The sequence below is a fragment of the Alligator mississippiensis genome, chromosome 1 (genome assembly GCF_030867095.1).
Source record: "Alligator mississippiensis isolate rAllMis1 chromosome 1, rAllMis1, whole genome shotgun sequence".
NCBI classification, from domain to species: Eukaryota; Metazoa; Chordata; order Crocodylia; family Alligatoridae; genus Alligator; species Alligator mississippiensis.
The window spans coordinates 94906458-94922890 of record NC_081824.1 but is presented as its reverse complement, the minus strand read 5'-3'; the positions used below and the strand labels follow the sequence as shown (position 1 = coordinate 94922890).

The window sequence follows — 16433 nt, the reverse complement described above, 5'->3', positions numbered from 1 at the left end:
CAGATTTTACCTTTTACCAGAGGCAAACACAGATTTCTTGTTTTGCCAGAGAAACCCACGGATTTTGCTGTTTTGCAATGAGCTCCCTGCAGGCTGGCAGAGTTCCAACCTGCAGGGAGCTGGGAGGGAGTGAGAGGAGGGCAGTCAGGCAAGGTGGCAGCCCGGAGAGCAGCTCCTGCAGTTAAGTGGGTGGAGGAGAGGGAGAGGGAGAGGGGAATTGAAGCCCCTGTAGGGAGGGAGAGAAGGATCTGGGCATAGCTGGGAATGCTGCCCAGCCGGGCGGTGCATGGGACTTGGGGCCCAGGGCCACAATGCATGGCGTCAGGGCCCCAGCAGGATGGGGCTGCGGGTGGCTCATCTGGGGGAGGGGAAGAACAGACTCCCTGCTGCCTCATGCACTCTCAAGGGGCAGGGGGACCCTTGCCCGCCAGATCTGTGTGAAGTGGGCATGGGCTGCACGCTCAGGCTCCCACCCTGCTTCCTACCCCAGGGTCTCCACAGCCCAGCAGACATGACCCGGCACAGCAGGGAATAGTGGAGCTGAGCAAGGATCTCCTTGCCACTGCGAGCTGCACGCTGCTTTGGTGATGTGTCCCCTGCATGTGCTGCTGCTCTGAGGGGTGCAACCCCATGCCGCTGCTCTCACTGCAGCCCTGCGTGCAAGAGGTGCATTGCTAGGGCAGTGCAGAGCTGGCAGCGGTGAGCAGCTACTCTGTGCAGTTCCCCTGTTCCCTGCCTTGCTGGGTCATGCCCACTAGGCTGCAGAGGCCCCGGGGGAGGGAAGCAGGGTGGAAGCCCAATCCCACAGCCTGCGCCTGCCCTGTGTACAGACCTGGGGGGCACAGGTCCCTCCTACCCCCCAGGAGTGCATGCAGTGGTCTGAGCCCGCAGCAGGGGGGAGCAGGGGCAGGAGGCTGTGGACCTGGGTCCATAGCCCTAGCAGCAGGGGGCCTGAGGAACAGGGACTATGGGTGGGGGGGCAAAGGGCACCAGCAAGGCTGTGGAGGGGAGGAGTGAGAGGCATGAGTAGGGCCAAGGGGCTGTGGGTAGGGAGTGAGGGACACCAGAAAGGCAGAGGTAGCTGTGGGGGGACTTTAATTTTAAATCACAGATTTGGGGGATTTTATTAGAGAATTTATGATTTTTTTATAACAGAATTTGTGATTTTTTAGGGAAAACCAGGATCCCTGGTTATTACATAGAAATGTAACTACTACTTTTATCTGGCAAAGAAGGTAAAGAATAAAACTTCTCATGGGTTAGCTGCCCCAGTTCATCTGCCTGCTCAAAATGAGATTACTATAATGTTCACACTCATCATGCTTAAACTAGAGACAAATGATTGTAAAAATACCATAGTACAGCTAGAACAATAGTAAACCTACAGATCAATGCAAATAGTGATCCTGAAATTAGACAGGCATTACATAGCCCTTACAACTGGAAACATTAAATTTTCCTAGAGGGTGTAAAATTAACAAACTAAATTCAGTAACAGGAGTACCTTGTCTTACTTGGTTAAATTTCTGGTAAATCAGAGTTAAATTTCTATCAGAACCTAACAGCCTACCAAGCTAGTATGGTTAAGACAGTGATTCTCAAACTATTTGAACATGAGACACCTATTACTGGGTTCAGGACACTCCTCCATAACTTTCATGAATTGAACGGCACCCCATTAAAAAAATTAATGATATATTCCAGGGCTTACCTTCTAACAAAAGGGCTATGTGTGTGGCCGGGGGGGGGAGACAACCATCTGGCTTATATGCTTAGTTTATCTGCTTATCTCCTTATACCTTGCAGGCTCTGGCAGCACCCCTGGGTGCCCTTGCATCCCGGTTTAGAATCACTAGCTTAAGTCATGCCAGTTTCTATAGCCAGCCACACAGAAGGAAATGATGTGGCCATTATCACATTGAGCCACCATTTGCTCCCCACATTAAATGATTAGGTACCCATTTACAGCTGGGTCAACTAGTGGGGGAGGGACCTTCAGCACAAGTCTGAAGTAAGACTTGATCCCATGCTTCTAGAGCTGCTTTGACTGCTCTGCTGCCACCACACATCCCTGTAGCTCACAGGGTGTGTTAAACTGCATATTTCCTGAGAATCCATTTTTTGTTATAACACCTTTCCTAAGGCAGCTACTATTTCGGATTCATCACCTTGGAAGCCAGACTTCTCAGGTGGGGAAGAGGGAAGGATGCAGAGAGATTTTATTGATAAATAAAAATACAGAAGCTAGAGCAGAACATTTAATTTCAAGACAACTGACCCTATAAAATTACTCACAAATGGCTGTTGAGAGATATAAGTTGCTTAGCAATTATGTTAGGGGGGAGTCCAAATTCACCGATGCCACCTTTCTGACCTTCTCGCCAAATTTTGTAAACATATTCCCGCTGGGAATCAATCTGAAAATCATCAATAAGCAACAGTAGGACAAATTCAAAACAGAGCTAAAGAAACTTAAGGAAAAAATATTCTTGGCAGGCAAATATTATTTACTTTAAATGCAAGCTGCATTCAATTTAGATTAGTTACATACATAAGTACCAAGACCAAATTAGACCTTATATAGAATCATAGAAAAATAATGCTGGAAAGCACCTCATGAGGTCATCTAATCCAGCCCCCTGATCAAGGCAGGATTCACCCTTGTCTAAATCACCTCAGCCAAGTGTTCATTTAACCTGCTCTTGAAAACTTCCAGGGATGGAGACTCCACAACTCTTCATTAAATCTACTGTTCTATTAATTTAGTTCTACTAGAGCAGGATGTTGATGATGCATTTTCTTTTATTGTGCCCAAAAATGCTAGAAATAGCAGTGCCATGTCCTTAAAATAGGCTCAGCCATGTGGCAACCACAAAGCACTCCACAAACAGTCAACAAACTTTTCAACTGCAGAGTAGGAAACTGAAGCTGAGAGAAAGGAAGTGACTGGTGCCAAGACATACAGGCAGTGCATGGCAAAGCTCAAAGCAGATGGCAGAGTTTAAGATTTTCAGTGTTGTGGTTTAATCTGGCAGACCTTCTGCTCTTCACAGTTATAACATACTCCACTTAAGTGAGTAGCCCCAAGACTAGAAAAAGTTTATAAACTTAAATGGAATATGCCCTTACCTAAACTCAGTGTACGCAATGCTCATTAACCATAGCAACCAATGGCATCCAGCTTTCTGCACCTTATTAATGCTTGTTTCCTTACTTCCCAGAGAATGTCTAAAGCCTCCAACTGCACCCCTGAAATTAGGACCCAGTCATTTCAGGACTAGTTTAGACATCTTGAAATTGATGGCTCCTCATCATTTTCAGCAGTTATGCAGTTGAACGGACTCATTCAGATTCCAAGTGTACTGAATTTCCAATTGTGCTGGATTGTATCAAATTGAAACAGATTTAACATTTTACATGTTATATAAAGCCCTACAAGTTCCCTGCCATTTGCTTTGTGACTGAAAGAAAATCTCAGCTTTCTGCTCTTGAAGGCATTAACATTTATGAAGCCCCAGCCAGCTTTCCAAGTTAGCCTGATACTGACAAACTTAAGTGACAGCCTAACTAATACAAATATCCCAAACCTATATAAGGCATATCTGAGGGTTTCCAGTAAACTGAAGTTATCTAATCTAGCATCAGTTCCACTCTCCTGTGCTCCCAAAGGATACATTATAAATATTACCTACTTACATGCTGGTTGACTATATCCCTCACCAGCTGCAGGTGAAGCCTGAGGCAGATGCATTCATCTTTGTAGGTGCTGACAAAATAGCCAAGTCGGAGATCAAACCGTGGGCGTTTATATATTATGTCAGTTATAGCTTGGGCCAAAGCAAATCTTTCTTCTGCATCAAGAGCATGTTGATAAGCTTCAAAATAAGCATCTAAAAGCTGAATGCATATTCAGAAGTGAGCATAAGACAGAATTTGTTTTTCTTTTCATTTGTTCTTTGCTGTTAATGGAGAGAATTTAAATCCAACGGAAGAGCTTCCAGAACAGATCAGACCTGTGGGTCTGACTGGCTTGGTATTCTGTCTCTGACAAGTGCCAGTCCCAGATGCTTCAGTGGAAGGTACAAGAAATACTTAAACAACAGAACAACCCGTCTCCCTGAGCTATTTCTTCCACATCCCAGGGAGTTAATGTCTGCGTTGTGTTTTAAAACATAGAGGGTTTATACCCCTTATACACTTCAAGGAGAGGAGGAATGGATCCTCTGACATACAAATGAGAATATTCTTCTTTATATTAACATCCATTTCTCTTTCACATTACCTTCATTTACAGCATTTCTTCCTCAGCAGGACCAAAATAATACTATTCTGCTACAGAGTTCTATGGCTGTACTGGCCCAAAAGCACCCAACTCACCGCAGACTCCACACATTCCTGTGGCAATGGCTATCACCTGTATTTTACGTTTTTAAAGAATCATGCTATCAGCCAATATAAAAAAAATTGCAAACACTCAACAAATCACTCACATGTACCCCTGCCCTCCTCCCGGAGGTTGAAAAGCTTGCCTGTCATTTACATGAGGATATAACCGTTAAAACACATCTGCATGCTAAGTACAGACCAGATATGGCACCCAAGTGCAAACATGCACAGACTCTGATGACACAGTGGTAGTACTTTCTATTTAGGATACAATTTGTGTGTGGGGAAGGGATGGGGAAATACAAGTTCCTGACACCTTTATTTCTAAAGAAAGTAACCAGATACAGGAAGACAGAATTTAAATCTGGGGTATTTTGCAGAAATACAGAAACTGAGGTGCACCCACATTGCCATACGTATTTCAAAAAACAAGCAAGTTTGTGAAGAATGGAGAGGTAGAAGAAAAGGGAAGATTTTGAACAGCTAAGGGATGAGATTATGACAAAAACAATTACTTCTCTGACTCAGATGCGACTGACCTGAATGGTTCTGGTTGCCGCAAATGCAAATATTGAGCAATAAACCATAAACAACTTCTACAGTAGCTAAGCTGCCTCAGCTTTGAAACAAAAGGCACCATTGTTTTCTCATTTAGAAGGACTTTTGCTCCTGCTGGAAGCTTTGGGTGTCTATTGGCAAAATAAAGGAGACCCACTTCCATTTTGTCTTATCTCAGAGCATAAATGTTATCCAGAACATACCTCTAAACATTGGTATTTATTTTTATCCTCATGCTAGAGATTGCCTCAAGCAGAATATCAATCAAGGCTAGCATGTTTTTGGAAGGTATTGTGTTGTTGCTCTAGAGTTTTTCATGAAGAAAAATAAGTTTCCATGCATAGAATTTTTCTTTGCCTAAGTTAAAAACAAAACCAGAGGCAGTTCTGGAGGCATAATGTAGTTACATTACAGTGGAAATGGAAAGCTGTCAGGATAATGAGAGAGTGACTGAGGCAGAGAACTGGACACATACACACACACACTCTACCACAATGTCAGAAATGGCTTAAGAATATTTCCATAGTTGTATAAAACCATATGCAATAAATAGAAAAACTCTGAAACTAACTCGTCTTTGAATGGTACACATCTCCCACAATTCCCTCTTTGCTATTGCTGTTGTAGAAAAAGGATGGTGTTGTCCTGGGACTAAAAATGAAATGTATGTGACCAATTCACAAGTGAGAAGGGCTGAATGGCCATCCTGCTCTACTCCTCAAGTGACCATTAACAATCCCTGACACTGGGCTCCAGGCATTAACAGCCAAAGACTATCACCACCCCCACGTATATAAAAATAGTTAGGTCATCATTCTCCTTTCTTCTTAAACTCTGATCTAATTTTTCATCCAGATAGCAAACATTTGAGTAAGGAACTCTGCATGCATTCACATGCATTTGATGCCTTACACCTTCTTGCAAAGTTTTGGTACTTTATTTTCCATTTTTCCAACAGCTTTAGTGAACAGCACACTTGCAAACCTACTTTAATGCTGACCTGTGAGTATATGGCAAGCAAGAGGTCAGTTTAAATCAATCCAGCCAGCAAATTCACCAAGAACTTGATACCAGCATTTGTACTAATCCATGGCATTTTGTTCACTGATAGATTTAGCAATGGCCAAGGGATGCAAAACAGGAAACATCCATGGAACAGTTACAGATACCACCTCTTCTATATTCTCCAACTTCACCAATAATAGTAGGTTGTCATCGGTGTGCATTTCCATTTGGAAACAGTACTAAAAAATAAACTTAATAAGCAGAGGACATTATCTGAGCTGTAATAATAGCTTTCAGAGTTCACTCATCACAAGAGAAAATAAAATGTACCTGGCATTTATGTTTTAACAGAGTGGTCTCACAAGTCCAGAGGTCAAGCAGCACAGCAAATCGATCCACAGATGCATGAGCCCAGCCTAGAAGGTTGCTGTCACTGGGCTGACTGCCGCACATTATATGGCCTAAGAACAAAAGAAGAACAGTGCAGTAAGTTTTCTTCCACAGAGCATCTATATTAGATGCTTATTAACTTTGCTTTAAGGACTTCAATTAAAGGAGAGAGAGAGAGAGAGAGAGAGAGAGAGAGAGAAAGCAGTTTCTCATGATACAAGAGGTTATTTCTACACAGGTTTCCCCTCTATAAACTCTCTTTATTTTCCCTACAACATGTCTATAAAGACCATGTAAAACAATTTCTGGATAACCTCTTGTTCAAGAAATGAAAGCTGCATCTGAATGGGAAGAAATAGAAATGAGCATAAATCCTGGCAAATGCAATGTTAAAATAGAATAAGGCAAGCCAAAACAAAAAAAAATTCAAGGAGCAACTTGCTAGAGACATAAACCATGATATTATTAAAGGGGTGTAGGGTGTAGGTTGTAGCTGTGTTGGTCTAAGGACATGGGCAGACAAGTTTCTTTGGGTAAATCTGATATCTTTTATTAGACCAATTCAAACAGTTGGAAAACTTCTTAGTAAACTTTTGGGTTAAATACCTTCATCAGGCTGAGGAAGTATCTACAGTTGGTGGATCCAGATCTTCCTGGATCATTCCAGCCTGATGAAGGACATTTAAACCCAAAAGCTTGCTAAGAAGAATTTTTCCAACTATTTGAGTTGGTCTAATAAAAAATATCAGATTTACCCAATATTATTAAATGCATTTGAAGCAGAAAGCTTGGCAGGGAGTCAACTGGGCCACTGGATAATCATGGAGTAAATGAGCACTTAAGGAGAATAAGGCCACCTCAAAAAGAGCTAAATGAATTCTTTGCATCAGTCTTCACCATGGAAGACTTCAGGAAGATTCCCATACTGGAGCCACTCTTTGTAGGGTACAAATAGGTAGAACTGATTCAAACTGAGGTGTAAGTAAATGGGATCATAGAGCAAATTGATAAACTAAACAGTGGCAAATCACCAGGACCAGATGGTACTCACCCAAGACTCCTGAAGGAGCTCAAACTCGATATTGCAGATCGACTGATTTTAGTATGTAGCTTATCACTAAAAACAGCCTACAAGCCAGAGGACTAAAGGGCAGCCAACATAACACTTTTACAGTGTTTGATCCAGTGAACTACAGGCCAGCGAAGCTAACTTCTACTCCTAGCAAATTGGTAAAAGCACAGTATAAAAGAGGTTTGTCAGATAAACAGGATTTGCTGGGGAAGAATCAACATGTCTTTCATAAAGGGAGGTCACACCTTGCCAGCCTAGTAGGGTTTTTTTAGGATATTACAAGCACATGGATGATACAAGGTATTTGGACTTTCAAAAAATTTTTGACAAAATCCCGCACTAAAGGTTTTTAATTAAATGAGGCTGTCATTAGAAAGAAAGTCCACTTGTGGATTGGTAACTAGCTAAGGCACTTGGGAAAAAGATAATTTGGGTTGTACCTCCATGATAATGGACTCTCTGATACTAATCAGGAAAGAGATCTTGGAATTGCAATGGATACCACTCTGAACATATAGGTGATGCAAGGTGGGGGGGCACCCTGGAGCCCATTCAAGACCCTGGTGCAGTGCTGGGGTCAGGACCATCAACCAGCAAGCTGTGCTGGTATTATCTCTGTGATGCATTCAGATGATAACTAAACACATATTCATACGATCTGGAGATACTCCTCTCCTAAAAAGGCCCAACTTTGCTATGATATAATTGTACTTAGCATGTGTTTACTGCTTGAATGCATAGACACTTGTGATTTAAGTGCAGCTAAAGTGTCCTAAGTGTAATGTGCAAAAAGGCCCTAAGTAACCTGTCCCAATGATTAACCATCCTCAAAGCAATAAAGTTCTTCCTAATATCCAACCTAAATTTCTGCTTCCGCAGTTTGTGTTGCTCCTTACCCTGTCCCCTGCAGCCAAAGAACAGTCTATACCCTCCTCTTTATAACCCTTCAAGTATTTGATGACTGTTACCAAATCCCCTTAAACAAACAAAAATAAGTTCTTTTTCACACGGTGTATGATCAGCTTGTGGAACTCGTTGCCACCATATGTTGTGGAGTCTGACAATTAACCAGGTTCAGCAGGAAACTGGATGCACTTGTGGAGGATGGGTCCATCAGTGTGTATTCAAATATGATAGTAAGGAGTGCAACGTCAAAAAGAGGATTTCCTAGGCCTCTGAATACTGGAAGCAGTAAGAACAGAGGGGCCCAAAGATGTCTAATAAAGTACCCCTGTCAGTCTGCAAGAAGATCAAATGTTTAGTTCTCTGTTTCCTCAACCCAGAATTTAACAAAAACCTGCTCAATGAAAACCTGCCTGTGTAGCCCATAATGCTCCTGGCAGGGCAGAGAGCTCTTTATACTACTGGAGCAAGGCACTGTCTTGTTATTAGAGGGTTTCATTCATAGTTTAAGACATGGTGCAATGATTCCAGCTGCATGGCCACATTTTTTACTTCCAAATAAATGCAAAGGTAAATTCAAAAGATATCTGTAAGCCTCAGATTGTCTGTCTGATTAGTTTTGCTTATTATCCATTTGAAAATGGCACCACCATTAAGTTTAAAGATTAAAGTTAGTTTGACAACAAAAGGTAAGTCAAGCAAAATGATTGGAAATAGTTAATCATTAGTCCAAAAATCAGCCCTAGTTTCAGAGGGTAAGACTACACTGACTGCCCTCAAGCTACCTTGCAATAAGGTGGTTACAAAATAAACTACTTAGAAGGGGAAATGTTTTTATCCTGTTTCAAACCCTTCCTCCCACAAAACTATTTGTCGCAATAGATGCAGTACCAATTTCATTTTGTATGCTGAAAATATATGAAGTGGTTTGAAGTTTTGTTTCTGAGAGTAGGCTCTGAGTGGCTCAAGGTGCACATAATGCAGCTGGTAAGGTAGCTCAGCTGGTTTGCTAGAAGGAACCTTCCTCCATTAGCTTCACCCCCAGTTCCCCCAGAAGTTGCACCTTTTCACCCTCAAGCCATTGCAGTTATTTTCCACCCAATATTAGCAGGGGTCTACCCAATTTGAAGAAGTAGCCAGCCAATTTTGCGGGCAGATTGCGGGGCTGGCCACCATTTTTATGGGCTTATCATGGCAGGCCCCACCCCACACCTCTGATCCACTCAGGGTCCCCAGTGGCCCTGCCCACTACCGCTAACTGGTGGAGAGGCTGTCCATCATATGGCCCCACCCTCCCTGCTGATTGGCTGAGGGTTGTCTGTCATGCAGCCCCACCCCTTGTTGCTGATTAGAGAGGGCAAGCCTTGTCAGCCAGTGAACAGCAAGGGGCAGGAGCAGAAGTCATCTTGCCTGCTCACCTTCATGCCAGCAGTCCTCCTCCCCTCTTCCCCTGCAGTGGGCTGCATGGCCAGGAGGACTGCTGGCTCCCACTGGGGAACCAGGATTTTATTTTTAGTAAGTTTTTTTCCCCACAAGTTTTATGGAAATCACCTGATTTCTTGATTTCCACAAAATCGTGATTTGAGTAGGTCCCTAATTATTAGCTATCCCCTCTCCATCTAATGCAGGAGTGTCAGATGTATGCCTAAGGAGGCATGTTATCTGGCCCATGGGGCACCCACAAGGGCTCAGAATTCAGGGGTGAGGCACACAGAGGCAGAGATGCCACTGAAATCAGGGTTACCAAGTCCTGTTGGGGGATCATTTCAGCAGCTGGGAGGAAGCAATGGCTGCATTAACTCCTACATCATTGCCACATGCCTTGCCACCACCACAATATCTGGATCCAACTAACCCATGAGGAGCCCCACAGTCCAGATCCAGCCTGCAAGGAGGGATGCATTTGATACCCCTGTTCTAATGGATTACTGGTATATACTTTTAAAGACACTGTGTTGATGGAACACTAGCAATAAGTGCTGAAATGCTACAGCAATGGCTCTGGTATGAAGATGAATAGAAGTACTAAGAAAGGCTCCAGATGGTTACCCAGAAGAGAGATCTGTATAAACAGCATCTACAGTCACATTTCAAGAACTCATAGTTTGGAAACAGGAAATCAAACTGGATTTGATTTCCACTAACCACTTATTGGTGGTTACTTACGCTAACCACACTTATGGGTTTACAAACATCTTACTTTTCTCTTTCTCAATGTACTGGCTTGCTACAAGCAGCAGCTGGTTTTCAAGCTCTTTCAGGTCCTTTAAAGCTAAGTCATATATGATGTAAGCCCCTCGCTGGTCCTGTGTGTGAATGCATCCATCTTCTGTAGTGTAAAAGTCATCATGGTTTTCCACCTCCAAAAACTCCATGAACTTTGCACTGTGGACCTGTGCAATAGCAAATACCAAGAGATATTATAAAACTGACTGTTGTACCACAAGTCCTTTGACACTTTACACATCTAGGAAAAGAAACAAGCTTTAAGCAGGGGGTCCACAAGTTTAAAGAACAATAAAGTAAAAAATACACATTTTCTCATTTATTGTCTCCTTGCCATCTTTCCTAATCAAGCATTACTTTGTTGAGTAATGGCTTCTGTGATTTAGACAGAAGCCGCAGACAGGCAAAGATTTAGCAATCCGTGATTGAGTTATGGAGGAACCTATTGACTGAGACACATATAGAGTACACTGATTTCTAATTTGTGGGCATTCTAATAATGGAATAGTTTGACATTAATTTATGGGTCTTATTTCTCTAAAATCAGCCTCACCTTTAAAGAACTGGCTACATTATCTATCATGGCACTGTAACTCTAGTCAGTATTGATCAATAATATCCCTGGCACACGCTTCCTATTGGAAACAATTAGAGTAGTGCTGGCTGTCAAAGCAGTATGAGTTCCATGTAAAAATTCCTTAGTTTGGAATAAAAAAGTCCACTTAAGGATTTATACCAGTATAAAACTACAGCAATATATCAACTGGAGTATAACTAGACCCATACAATGATAGTGGTAAATTTCCAAGCATAATCTAGTCCTTAATATAACTATAGCAATGCAAACTCCTCTTTTTAAAAAAGGACATGGCTGCTGCTGTATTTACTTGTTATCTTTTTCTTAGACAATGCCTGTTCTTCATTTCCATGTGATGTACATCTTCTTTGCCTACAACATATACACTCTGATCACCAGACATGGCCAAGCATCATCAAAAAAAATGGCCTCAGGCAGTGCAACAGTAATGAGCTCCTCCTACTAAGGAAATGTGCTAAACACAACCTTCTCATCACCAACACAGTCTTCTGCCTGCCAAACTGCAACAAGGCATCTTGGATACACCCATGCTCCAAACACTGGCTTCTCATTGATTAGATCATCATCAAGTAAAGAGACAGACAGGATGTCAAAATGACAAAGGCCATCAGAAGTGCAGAATGCTGGACTGACCACAGGCTCATAGTCTCCAAGCTAAATATCTGGATACATACTAGTAGATGACCACAAGACAGAAAAGCACCCAAAAGCTCAATGTCTCCAAATTGAAACAGGAGAATGTGAAAAGGGCATTTGTTGAAGCATTGTGCAGCCAACTAATAACAATGTGAACTCCATTAACTTTGAGGAAAATTGAGCATCCTTCAGAGATGCTGTATACTTGGCAGCATCCAATACCCTTGGTCCCACCACATGTAAACATCAAGATAAGTTTGATGAAAACAATACTGACATAGGGAGACTACTGAACGAGAAACATCAGCTCCATAAGGCCTGTTTAGAAGACAGCACTTCAACATCTAAGAAGAAATGTCCAACACAAATTCAGAGAGATGCAAAATTCATGGCTAAGCAGCAAGGCAGATAAGATTCAGTCCTACACAGACAGGAAGGATATGAGTGTGTACAGGTAAGTATCTTAGTCATGTTATTCTAACTACAAAGGCTTCAGGGGATGATTCAAAAACTAAAAATGAAACAAATATATTTTAGAAATCTCCAGAAGTGACATCAACAGCCTTTCATACGTCACAATATCATTGTATTAATGGCTGGCATCTCAGGTGCTTCAAAGCTAGAAAAAACACTGAGAGTCCTATTAGAAAGCATTGGCTAAATGCTGCCAGTTTTAGTCAGATAACAGACCTCAACACTGTCAGTGGTAACAGACTGTGTTGCTTGAACTCTTGCTGAATTTGAGATTCCACATCTGAAGAGAAATAAGGGCCTTGTTATATCTCACACTGTAAGCTGCACGAATATTAATTGACTTAGTGTTGCTTGATTTAGTGGAGCAGTCACACCTTAAGGTGAAAAACCATCTGTCTGTCCTTTGCCTGCACAGCTGTGACTTGCCACTAGAAACTTGATGAGCAGGGACAGGACTTGGAGCTGTGCACGGGCCCAGGCAGAGGCGATATTCAGTAATGTATCCATAATGTTCCTTGTGTTGTCTTTGAGTCCCCTAACTCTTTCAATCTGGGGGTGGTAAAAGGTGGCTGGAGCTTCCCTGGCAACCCAGTGACCACAGTGGCTTTCTATGCCACCCAGACCGGCTTGCTACTCCTGTGTTGAGTAGGCAGAGTGAGCACCACAACCCTGGAGCATCCTGGGATACTGAAAGACTTCAACTTTGGTAGAATAGCTGTGGGGAGTGGCAACACCTTGATGAAACAAGAGCAAGATTATGCAAATTAGAGATAATTCTGCCCTGAAGTGGCATAACTTTGATCTGAATAACAAGTGCTTTAAACCACACAAAGGTATTAATGTGCAGCTAATCCAGGGGTTAAGAGCTCCAGAAGTCACCTAAAATGACCATATAACAAGGCCCTAAGAAAAGATGCTGTTATCTGGTGGCTCAGGTTCAGAAGGTGGCTGCTGGAAATGGCTTGGAAACTGGTCCTGGAAGAGATAAGCAAATGGAAAGCACATGGATAGGGAAAAGCATCCAAGGAGCAGAATAAACACAACCTGCAGGATGACTTAGCAATTTATCATAGTATGGTTTGCTGTGGAAAGGCAGAGATTAGGAGGATAACTAATATACTATGTACCTCCATTTACTGAATACCGAGATACTGAATGCATGCCCTCACCTTGAAATCAGCTGGCGTATAATAGACATAGTGATGAGAGCCAAGACCACCAGACATACCAATGCCTCCTTTGACAGCATTTACCCAGCAGGTATCTTCAGCACTGGGGACAAGGTTACCAGCATTAACCAAGAGACCAGAGGTGCTAATGGTTAAGGTACGCTCAACAGATCTGAAATAGTTCAGGACTCCCAAGCAGACCCTCTGAAATAAAGCAAAAATAAAATATGTGATTGGATCTTACCTCTGACCTAAAATAAATGACAGCAATGTGGATCTGTATTTTTACCTTTAGCTCTCTGATTCTCAGGTGACGTAAGTAAAGGACAGACAAGTACGCTCCTTTCCTCATGACCACGTCCTTATTGTTGGCCTCTGTGCCCTCCTCTAATCCCAGCAGCTGCAAAGTTGTTATGTAACTATACCTTTTTTTCCAGACAGAAGAAAGGTAATTAAATCACTGTTCCTCAAAGAGATTTCTAAAACCTGTCCAAATTAAACAGCCTTTTTATGTCTGTTGACTAGAAGTAAACTGATACCTAATGAACTTACTACCATGGGAACCTGCAGTACTGAATAATAAAATAGAGAAGGCAGGACTAGTGTTTCTGGTCTCAATCACATTTCTAAAGAGTATTCCCTTTAAAGAACAGAAGTAAAGAAAAAGAAAGATTCACCCTGTTTCCTTCTTCTTCCTGGAAGATCCTGGATCCTTGCTGAGACTGACATTTTCCATGTTCTTCTCACTCTTGCCCACAGCCAGGCTATCATCCTCTAAATTTTGTTCCTGTTCTCCACCATTCCCACAAAAAAGCATTATAAACATACATACATTTCTTATTTGCCAGCATTATATAAAGAGGCATTTTATCATAAAAGCATTGCAACTGCCATGCTGGATCACAAACATGGTCCTTCTTATCAGGTATATGAGTGATCCCATCTCCCTCATTGCCACAACATTTAAATGCCCCGCAGTCATTAGTTTTAATCCTCACAAAACCATTATAATATCTTGAAGGATTAGTTTAGCTTTACAACAAGAGAACAAAGGCACAAGGTAAATTGAGGAACCTGTCCAAGGTCACACCGAAAATCCATGGCTTAAAGAGAAAATGGACCCAAGCTGTCCCAAGTCCAGCACTCTATCATCTAGTCCAGCTTTCTTTCTCCATCTCTGACTGAGATACATACTTTAAGGATCCAGAGCAAGGATTTCTATAATTATAATACAATCACAAAATTATAGCCACAGAAATCAACAAAGCCTGACACAGACCTCACTCTAACTTGTTACAATACAAACCCTAAGACAAGGACAACAGAAACCCTCTGGTGGTCACTTACAGCCCCAGCTTGTACACCTTGGACACATGGTTAATGACCTCCAACCCCTCCTAGTGTTGGCCTAAGAACCAGGGGGTATTTGATTCCAGGTTTGTCTCCACAATAGAAAAGGATGACAGTTTAAAGGTAGCCATGGCGGACAAACCTGTCTCGGTTTACAGGCAGCCCTACAACCTCAAATGACATCTCTCAAGCAACAGACCACCTAACTCATTTTCTCACTGAGGCACTGAAGTTGGCAATGGACCCAGATGCAAACTGTGCCCCTTCATCAATACAGACCACATCATCAGTGGAGCAAACAACCCAGATTATGACACCTGAGGTTCATTCACCTGCAAGTCTACTAATGTCATAAATGCCACCTGCTTACAGTGCCCCTCTTCTGTCTACATTGGACAGAGGGGTGATCCCTACATGTAAAAATAAATGAACACGGATCTGACTCAGTTCCAGAAAGATACACATGACTGTGACAGCACACTTTAAACTCCCTGGATATTCTGTCGCTGACCTCAGAGAGGTTGTTCTTAGACAATAAAACTTTAAAAACAACTTGAATGCAAAATTGTAGGACAAGAAAACATCCACTGACTGGACTATGTTAAATATGGTCTAAACTGGGACTGTGAATCCTTATTCCATTACCTGGATGACCCCTTTTATGACTTCTTTGTCCCTATGGGCTTACTACTTGTTTGTCTCTCCTTGTACAGCCCCTTTTCTATCTTTTGTACTCAGATCACTTTATTTTATACACTGGTCTGTGCATGTCCTTTCACAGAATCTAATGAAATGAGCTCAGGCTCACAAAATTTTATGCTATGTCTCTCCAGTTTAGTTAGTCTATAAAGTGCAAATCTACCCTATCTTCTGTCTGACTTTAATGGTTCCTCTAGGTTGAATGAATTCCCACAAATTTTGAAAAGCTTGATTGGGACCCAATTTCTCACTCTGAACTTCTCAGGTAAGAGTGAAAGGAAGTTAGTTAGTTTACGCTTCTTTCTAAAAAGTGAGGCACTGGTCCATGTAGTTTTTCCCTCTGATCCCTAGTCAGAAGGATGGCTGTGGCAGAGCACTGTTGGTGCCTGCCACTTTAAGGTCAGAGCCAAACAGCCAGCAGGTGCTGGCTGCCATTGTGGCAGCCATTTTAGATCCCTGGCTGTCTATATCAACAGTTCAGTTCCCTGCTGGCAGGCAGGCAGCAACATTGCCTGGCTGCTGGTATCACCTGGTGGTAAGGGAGGAGCTGTAGGGGATGGCTAGGAGGCTCCTGGTCCAGGGCATGACCTAAAACTGCACCCTGCCGGGAGTGGGTGGCCTGGTGGGGCTCTCAGTGGTGCGGGAGTCCCCAGGAAATGCCAGGCCAGTTACCACCCAGTGAAAAGCGGGTCGGGGCACCTTAACCCCTAGCCCTCACAACCGGGTGGGTCACCCACTAATAGGGCCAGAAGGCAGAGATAGAGTGGGGCTAGAGACTCTGACCTGATTGAGAGAGTACCCAGGGGCCCACCGCGAGGGATGCCTAGAGCTAAGAGGGCCTGGGGTTTCTGACTGGCCTTGGAGGTGAGGCCAGGGTCTATATGGCCAAAGGTCCCGGGGGGACCACCCTTGAGAGGGGAAAATAGTTTCTGGGAGCTAGTTCGCCTGAATGAAGGTGGGGTAGGCC

General features: G+C 42.8%; 1 protein-coding gene across 6 annotated transcripts in view; it reads right to left on the bottom strand.

Annotated features, from left to right (window-relative positions):
• The window catches only part of CCDC162 (uncharacterized), a 153004-nt gene that overhangs the window by 96245 nt on the left and 40326 nt on the right, over window positions 1-16433 (bottom strand). For all 6 annotated transcript variants that reach the window (XM_059732773.1, XM_059732782.1, XM_059732784.1 and 3 more), the window contains exons 12-18: window positions 14095-14204; window positions 13707-13842; window positions 13418-13621; window positions 10515-10707; window positions 6280-6410; window positions 3697-3897; window positions 2296-2417 (exon numbers count right to left, since the gene is read on the bottom strand). In XM_059732773.1, the coding sequence (XP_059588756.1) occupies window positions 2296-2417; window positions 3697-3897; window positions 6280-6410; window positions 10515-10707; window positions 13418-13621; window positions 13707-13842; window positions 14095-14204 (1097 nt within the window). The remainder of the gene's footprint in view (window positions 1-2295; window positions 2418-3696; window positions 3898-6279; window positions 6411-10514; window positions 10708-13417; window positions 13622-13706; window positions 13843-14094; window positions 14205-16433) is intronic.